General features: G+C 43.1%; 1 protein-coding gene across 2 annotated transcripts; it reads right to left on the reverse strand.

Annotated features, from left to right (window-relative positions):
* Positions 1–2: 2 nt before the first annotated feature.
* Positions 3–4754, reverse strand: LOC121751672 (ATPase 8, plasma membrane-type). 2 transcript variants are annotated; one of them, XM_042146476.1, is made up of 10 exons: positions 4613–4754; positions 4319–4537; positions 3700–4152; positions 2947–3516; positions 2758–2862; positions 2382–2691; positions 1663–2177; positions 1360–1533; positions 325–674; positions 3–244 (listed from the first exon to the last, which is right to left on the reverse strand). In XM_042146476.1, the coding sequence occupies exons 1-10, from the start codon at positions 4661–4663 to the stop codon at positions 148–150; spliced, it is 2844 nt and encodes a 947-aa protein (XP_042002410.1). In that variant the 5' UTR covers positions 4664–4754; the 3' UTR covers positions 3–147. The 2 variants fall into 2 exon arrangements, with proteins under 2 accessions (XP_042002410.1, XP_042002409.1); XM_042146475.1 differs by having other exon boundaries at positions 1360–2177.
* Positions 4755–9138: the final 4384 nt, after the last annotated feature.

The following is a 9138-nucleotide window of genomic DNA, read 5'->3' on the forward strand; positions in this document are numbered from 1 at the left end:
GGTAAAGAAGAGAGAAGCAGTGAAGAATGTTTTATAAATGACTTCCTTCCAATTCTTTATCATGACATGAAACGAAAGAAACCGATGAACATCTATATCTGGTATCCGGCACTTCTTCGATCTGAATCAATCCATAAAGCTGACTCTTCACACAGTGTAGTGTTGCTGGATAGTTTCGATGTCCAGTCCCTTGAGCTTCACCATTGATTCAACATGTCCCTTGAGAGTGTGGATTTCCCTCAGCCTGTAAAATAAGGAAAGTGATAATGATGATGATAGGATTGAAGAAATCATATACAGTAATATGTTTCCAGCAACAGGTACCTTGCAACTTCAGCTCTCCTCCTTGCCTGATCTGCAATTGCAGATAATTCGATGTGATCCTTGTCGCTCTCTGATGCAGTGGACAAGCCACGGAGGGTACGTTGAGCCACGGCCCATTGCGCCTCCCTCTCTCCCTTGCCATAGTCCTTTTTGGTAGTGAAAGCGGTCTTATTCTGAATCATGGAATCCCAAGCTTTACCGGTCAAGGCAAGGCGAATGCAGAATTTGAGGATGTCGAGTGGGAAGTAAGTGACAATGCTGTAGATCCAGATCACTCCAGCCCACCCCCATCCAATGCCTTTGATTCTTGCAAATTCCCAGTTGGCATAAACAGCAATCACCGTTGCCACCTGAATAAACATAAATAAATGAATAAAACCATATCACATACACCTAGGGGAGGGTTGATACAATATATCGTATCGAAAATTTTATATCGTTATCGCATAAAAAATATTGATATGAAAGAATTTCATATCGTTAGCATATCGAAAGTTTCGGTGTACCGAAATTTCGGTATAGATAATATCTATACCGTTACCGTATCGAAATTTCGGTATACCGTACCAAACTTCGGTATACCGTTCTGAACGGTATATCGAAATTAAATGGATATCTATTTATGATTTTAGGGTTTTCAATAAATATTTTTTGAGTATATAAATAAATTAAATGGATATCTATTTATGATTTTAAACTTTTAATCTTTAAAAAATAAATTATATTATTATTATAATTAGTATAAACGGTATGCATCAATAATTCAATACCTATTGATTTTTGATATATTTCGGTATACCGATAATATCGATATATATCAAATATTCGATATAAAACGGTATACCGCGGTATAAGAAAATTCATATCGTTATCGTATCGAAAATTTACGATACGGTATTGTATCGTACTGAAAATTTCAGTATATCAAAAATTCGATATTTTTCGGTATTTTTCGGTACGATACGATCGATATACCATTTTTTCGGTATATTTACCCAGCCATACATACACCAGTGAATCACATACAAAACTCACCAACTGTGCTGCGAAGAAAGCAAAAACGAGCAAGAGACCGGGGCGTTCGACAAAAGACCAGCTTCGTGACCTCGTCACGAAGATGAGTGCTTGACTGATGATGCTCACTTGAAGATAAAGAGCAGCTGTAAGCTCCTCCGGACTTTCCCTCAAAGACTTCACTTTGAAAATTGCCTTAAACCAATAAAAAGAGATGCATGAAGTCTTTGAAAATTGCCTTAAACCAATAAAAAGAGATGCATGAATGAATGAATGAATCATTGTAGTTTTTTTTTTTTGAGTTGAGTTCATGAGTTTAATTACAGAGAGATAATCAGTATCGGCTGCGAGGTAGAAGAAGACGGCGGTCATGACAGCCATGTAAGTCCCAAGAACAATGCCGGTCGCGAAAATCTCATTAAGCTTCCACGAGTCGGGCATGGGAGATGGCTTGACTTTGTCCTTGGCGATGGTCATGATGGTTCCGTCGTTGAGGATGGCGATGATGAGAACCATGAAGGGCGAGAAGTCGAACTTCCAGATCAGGGCAATCAGCATGAATCCTAGAACGATACGGATGGTGATCGAAACCGCGTAGATGGTGTAGTTCTTCATCCTCTGGAAGATGGCGCGGCTCGTCAGGACTGCGCTCACGATCACGCTCAGCCCCGGCTCCGTCAGCACGATGTCCGACGCACTCCTCGCCGCGTCTGTTGCGTCAGCGACCGCAATGCCGATGTCTGCCTTCTTCAGGGCTGGGGCATCGTTCACGCCGTCTCCTGTCATGCCGCATATGTGCTTTCTCTCTTGTAGTTTCTTCACGATCTCGTATTTGTGTTCTGCACCATCAGTTTTTATTACTGCCGGCCTCTGTTTCCTAAAAATAGAAATTCTTTTTTTTGTCTGTTTTCTAAAAATAGAAACTCTCCAGTTTAGAAAATGGATCTCACAATCCACTAACATTAATTCCATTACTTTTCCTACCCATCTCCTTACTTTACTAATTTTGCATTAAAACTCATGCCATTTTTTGATTTCATTACCTGGGAAAACTCCAGCGAAGCCATCGGCTTTCTCGATGAGTTCCTCAATGGGAATGGAAGCAATGGACTCATCTTTACTCTGTCCAAGAAGGGATGAAGATGGGTACATGTTGGTGCCCATGCCTAGCCTTCGCCCGGTCTCCTTACCGATGGCAAGCTGATCGCCCGTGATCATCTTGACGTTGACGCCCAGCTCCAGCGCTCTCCTGATGGTCTCTGCGCTGTCATGTCTCGGAGGATCGAACAGAGGCAGCAGTCCCACAAATTCCCATGGCTCACCGCTGCTTTCCTTCGATTTCTCCGAGATCGTCTGTAACATACATAACACCATCACTACAATGCATAATGAGTAAAACAAAAGATATGCATGCATCACCTGTCGTGCAACGCCAAGAGCACGAAGGCCGCGGTTGGCAAAGTTGTCGATGATCTCTTGTGCCTTCTTCAAGGTTTCCCCTTTGAGGCCACAGAGCTCAATAATCTAACATATTGAAAAAAGGATGAAGTGTTTAAATGGAAACACATAAATGGAGATTGTGAAGATATGGTTTAGTATAATTATTACTTGCTCAGGAGCACCCTTGCTAGATCTGTGCCAATCTCCATTAGAGTCATAATAGGTGATTGCAGTGCGCTTTTGGACAGGATTGAATGGCAAGAAATGCACTTCAGTGATCCCGGCTCTCGCCTCCTTAGGATCAGCGAGCGTGTTGACAATCGAAGCATCGATGGCGTCCTGGTTCTCGACCCTAGAAGCTCGAGCCGCGTGCAACATGAGAGTATCCGGACTCATCTTCTTGGGGAACACCTCAATCAGAGCCTTGTCAACGGTGAGCTTGTTGAGCGTTAGTGTTCCCGTCTTGTCACTGCAGAGAACATCCATGCCGGCCATTTCCTCAATGGCCGTCATCCTCTTGGTGATGGCCCCTTGCTCCGAGAGCCTGTGGGACCCGATAGCCATGGTCACGGACAGCACCGTGGGCATGGCTATCGGAATCCCTCCAATAAGCAGCACGAGCAGGTTGTCGATCCCGTCTCTGTACTTCCTCTGTTGGATGGGGAACATCACGATAATCTCAATGATCATTCCCACACCGATAGAGCAGATGCAGAAGTTGCCAATAGCCGTCAACACCTAACCAAAAACAATCATCAACATTTTCTCACAAAAAAGGGTATGTTACATACTCAATGTCCCACATCACTTGTGACAACATTTGGTGTGGGGTATATATATTAAATGACGTATCTCTCTTAATAGACTAGTTTTTGGGTTGAGTTCTCCTGTTTGGTCTGTCTCAGGGGTATTGGTAGTTACCTTCTGGAAGTGTCCCACATTGTTGGTGTTATCAACAAGATGGGCAGCCTTTCCAAAGAAGGTGTGCACTCCAGTTGCAATGACAACCGCCTCGATCTCGCCTTGCTTGCAGGTGGACCCGGAGAAGACCTCATCCCCGGGGTGCCTGGTCACAGGGAGGGACTCACCGGTGAGGGCAGACTGATCGATTTTCAAAGGATCTCCCTCCAATAGGCGAGCATCAGCGGGAATAATATCACCAAGCTTGACACTGATCAAGTCCCCCGGAACAAGGATAGATGCATCATGCTCACACCACTTTCCGTCTCTCAAAACCTTGCATTTCGGGGCAAGGCCAGCCATGAGAGCGGCAGCAGCATTTCCGGCATTGTTCTCCTCGATGAAACTGATGGTGGAGTTGATGATGAGAAGCACCATAATCCCAACAAAGTCCTGCCAGTCCGGAGGCTTCCCCTGTTTCATAAAAACATAACCATTAGAGTCGAATAACAACAAACACAAAAGGTGGTTATTGATAGAAATCCATGGGTCCCATCCTATCGACACTGATATGAGATAGTTATATGTTAGTATTTTTTAGTTTCAATTGCCAACACACGAAAGGAAACGATGATCATACGCCGCCGTTTGCCAAAGCAATAGCCATGATAGCAGCAAGCTCCATCACCCAAGAAAGAGGATTCCACATGAAGCCCAAGAATTTGAGGAACTTGCTATCCTTCTTCTCCTCCAGCTTATTAGGCCCGAAAATATGGAGGCGCGTTTCTCCTTCGGCTGAGGTCAATCCCTCCCTCGTACATTTCAACGCTGCGAACACTTCCTCAATGGGGATCTTCTCCTGCGAAACAACAAGAAGAAACGATATTTATACGATCATTCTTCAACAAAACTTGCCATGCAATGCTATACTTACAAGATCGGCTGTTTCATTTCTTATATCTTCTAAGGAAATGCCAGAAGCCATGTTTTATTTATTTATTTATGGTTCAAGTGGAAAGAGATAAAAGTGTGTATATCTCCTTCCTTATTGCTTAACAGCAATAACTTGATGGTGAGCACAATGAACACACCCTTTTCTGTCACACCTAATCTTCCTTTTATACTAGTTTTTTTAGCTATGCGAAAACAGCGGCTTCCATATTTAGTTTTTTCTATTGTCTAAGGCTGACGATTTTCTGACTTACCGAGTTTTCACCTTCAAATGTGGACTGCCAAATAAATTTCTATATGGAAGGAGTGTATTTTTTATCAAAATATTTCTAAAAGAAAATTATGCTAAAGAACCGTGGAGATTGAATTCAGGTAAGAGATAAGATGAGAATTAGTTACAAAAATATCATGCATTATCAAATATCTATATAACTCTTGGAAAAACATGATTGATACAACCAAAGAGATATAAAACTCTTCCATTTTTTACTTGCAAAACAACACTTACTAACTTATTATTATTTTTTTTACACTATCCAGTCTCATCTTTTAATTTTTCATTCATTTAGGGTTGCATTATCAAATAATCCATCTATATAACTCTTGGAAAAACATTATTGATACAACTAAAGAGATATAAACACTGTTAAACCATTTTTTACTTGCAAAACAACACTCACTAACCTATTATTCTTTTTTTACACTATTCATAGTCTCATCTTTTAATAATTCATCCATTTATGTATTATGTATTGTATTTGAATTAAATACTTTCTCCGTCCCTAATAATTTTCCACCATTGGACCCGACAAAAGTTTTAATAAATGTAATAGAAAGTGGGTTGAAAAAGTTAGCGTCCATTACTAAAAATGGTAAAATGTGAGTGAGAATGAGTTAGTGGAATGTGAGGTCCATTACTAAAAATGGTAAAAGTGAAATGTGATAAATTTTTAGGGACGGACGAAAATGGAAATAAGTGACAAATTTTCAGGGACGGAGGGAGTATGCATTTTCATTAAAAATTGAAAATATTAAAATTTAAAAATTACTGCTATATATAATTTCAGCCCTAATATTACATATTATTGAAAACAAAAATTACATAATCTAATTTTAATAATTAGTTAGCATTTCAAGAAAGTCATGTTGAAGTCGATCGCGGGTAACGACATTACAACGCCTTAGGTATTCTCGGAATGATTGCAATGCACTTTACTATAGTTGCACCCCTCCCCAATTGCGGTTAAATTATAGATCAGTAAAATGCATTAGTTTGTAAGACATTTTTCCCAATGTACACCAACATATATAGCTTTCTTGTGATTGTTAACATCGGTCAAAACTCATTGCCTATTATGATTCTATGGTACATATCAAATACTCTCACTGTTCCTTAAAAGTATGTAATGTACTATTTTCTTTTTAATATGTCCCATAAAATTATAATATGTCCGATAAAATTATGAATGTTCTAAATTAGTCCAACTAAACACTACTATTCCCTCCTTTTTTTAAAAATAGCAACTCTTTCCATTTTAGTCCGTTCTTTAAAAATAGCAATTTTCAAACTTTCTATTTTAGGAAATCTTTACCCCCATATATATCAATTCATTTACCACTTAGAGCATCTCCAGTGGGCGGATGTCCCACTCGGACATCCACTAGGACTTCCCAAAAACACCTCCTGCCACGTCACTAGGACTTCCCATCCCACTGTCACGTCACTAGGACATCCTCTTCACAATCCGCCCATCCCATCGCCCTTCCCACTAGGACTTCCCGCAATAAAAAAAAAATCACAAATTCACAAATATACGTAACGGAATTATAATTTTGACACGGAATACGGGAAAATTGCAAATGCTTCATTAAAAAATTACATAAAAATAAAAAAAATTACATAATAAAAAAGAAAAAATTACATAATAAAAATTTTGACTCGGCTCACTCCTCATCGTCCGTGCCGCCCTCGCCGTCGCCCGTGCCGCCCCCGTCGTCCCCGCCGCTAATCTCAGCGCCATCATCTCCAATGGGTGGCATCCCCAAATCGCGCCGACATCCATCAATGACATCCTTCAACATCCTTTTGTACACAAGATCTGTCGTGCTATGCCACATATGCATGGTCCGGACTAAGCTAGTCGTTATCTGTGCGAGGGCGAGACGGTCGTACTCTTCTGGGGGAGCAGGGGCCTCCGATTGGACCTCGAACGACCCGCTGCTGCTTCCCCTAGCCTTCCGCTGCGCAGCCTTTTGCCCAATCAGGCGACGACGCCGGCGGGAGTCTGATTGAGGTAGCGGGGACACTTCCTCGGCTTCTGGGAGCTCGTGCGAACCAGCACTGCTGCTGTATTCACCGGAAGCGTTGATCTTCGTCCGCTTCTGCCAGCCCGATTCGACACCCCCACAAAACTTTTGGGAATCATTCACCACGAGATAGGACTCCCACTGGTCGAAATCTTTGAACTTCAAAGATCTGTCGGGGTACTGCGCCAGGGCACGGTTCTTCACATCCTCCTCAGACATACCGCTGGTTGCCTGGCGGAGATTGTTTTGGTAGAGGCCGGCAAATCGACTAAGCTTAGGCCTCAACCGCTCCCACTGTTTCCGGCATTGTTCGGGAACGCAACACTTCGCCCCAGCCGGTTTGTGTGTGAGGTATGCATCAGCGACGCGATGCCACAGTCTGTCAATATGCTGGTTAGCACCGACATAGGGATCCTCGACTATTGAAACCCAAGCCTTCGAAAGCGCGACGTTTTCCCACACGCTCCAGACCGTCCTCTTTCCCATCTCCTCATCATCCTCCTCCTCAGCCACCGTTCGCGAGGAAGAGCCCGTGGCTTTCCCCTTGCCCCTGCCCTTGCCCCTGCCCCTTGCCGTTGTCCCCACATCATCGGGAGTCTCCCTGACTGGAGATAGCCCCAACTCCTCAAAAGAGAAAGTTTTCACGCCGGTGAACTGAGTCTGCGGAACAAAACTGGAGGGGGTATCAGTAGACAACATATTGATAACCGGCCGATAGACATCGTCCGCTAGTGGTTCAGGCCCCCTGCCACCCCCTCCCCCAGGCATGGTCTGCATCATCCCCGGCATCATCCCCGGCATCATCCCACCCATCCCCATCATATTTGGGGTCATGCCCCCCATCCCCGCTGCCCTGGGCATCATACCACCCATACCACCCATCCAATTGTACATATTGCAGTAAGGGGACATCATACCACTCATCCCACTCATCCCACCCATACCACCCATCCTACCCATTCCACCCATCCCCGACATTGCCGGAACCGTTGTCGCATTTCCGCTAGAGTTTCCCTCCAGTTCGGCGGGAAACGTCGAAGTCTGCGACTCGCTCGTGGCGGGGGAGTTCCTGTCGTTCTCCATTAAGTAGAAATGAAATTTGTAGTAAAAGAAGAGAGAAACTTGTTAACACAAGTGGTGCGAATGAAATGAAGTTCAACAAGTCGTATATATAGAGTTTTTATAAAAAAAATTAAATTAAATACCGGACGTCCGACCCACGCCACAATGGCGGACGTCCGCCCGCCCGTCGCCCGCACGTCCGAGGACATCCCACGTCCTTACTGGACGTCCGTATCCGACTTGCCACGCCACAATGGCGGACGTCCCGGTCGTCCGTCGCGGATGTCCGACCGGACGTCCGCCATTGGAGATGCTCTTATACCACTACAATTAAGAACTTAAAGTGGACCCCATGATCCACTAACATTAATTCCATTACTTTTTTCTCTCCCTTACTTTACCAATTTTTCTCTCCATCTCTCTTACTTTACCAAATTGTGCATTAAAACTCGTGTCATTTCAAACCTCCTTATTTTCAAACTAATTGCATTACATTTTTCTCTTCCTCTCTTACTTTACGAATCGTGCATTAGAACCTGTGCCTCTTCAAAAGTTCATATTTTTATGAGATGACGCACCCTCTCTATCGTGCTTGGCTACATGAAATCTGATAAGACCAAAAATCGGTTCCAATTGTGATTTGTTTGTTCGTGAGTGAATGCAATAGACAAACACTTGTTATTATATCGAAATCTTAAAATTGATTTGGGTGATTGGAATGCCTCTATAAATGGCCAAAATGCCCACATTATAAACCGGAAAAACCATGTTAGGTTGGCGGCTCAATCCTTTGTCCGCAACCACTCAACAAAATGAACTAGGATTTCTGCATCTCTACCTTGTAGTTGGGAAACTCTCTTTCATCCACCAAATACAAACTCAATAGTAATAGCATCTCTACAAGCATACACATTTTGTTGTGAAAGTTAACCTCCACATCTTTTCAGATGGTTGAAGGCTTGTAATCAGTGTCATCTGTTAACGAAAGGTTAGTGTGTCCTCTTGAATTGTGATTGCCAAGAGAAGTGTTACAATTAACTCACATTTTAATTTTTCATCTTTCATTAGGCCATCCGCAATGGGCGGACGATGGCACGCCCGATGGCGCGCATCGTCCGCGCCATCGATCGTCCGCGCCCA

This window comes from Salvia splendens, chromosome 10 (genome assembly GCF_004379255.2).
Source record: "Salvia splendens isolate huo1 chromosome 10, SspV2, whole genome shotgun sequence".
NCBI lineage: Eukaryota > Viridiplantae > Streptophyta > Magnoliopsida > Lamiales > Lamiaceae > Salvia > Salvia splendens.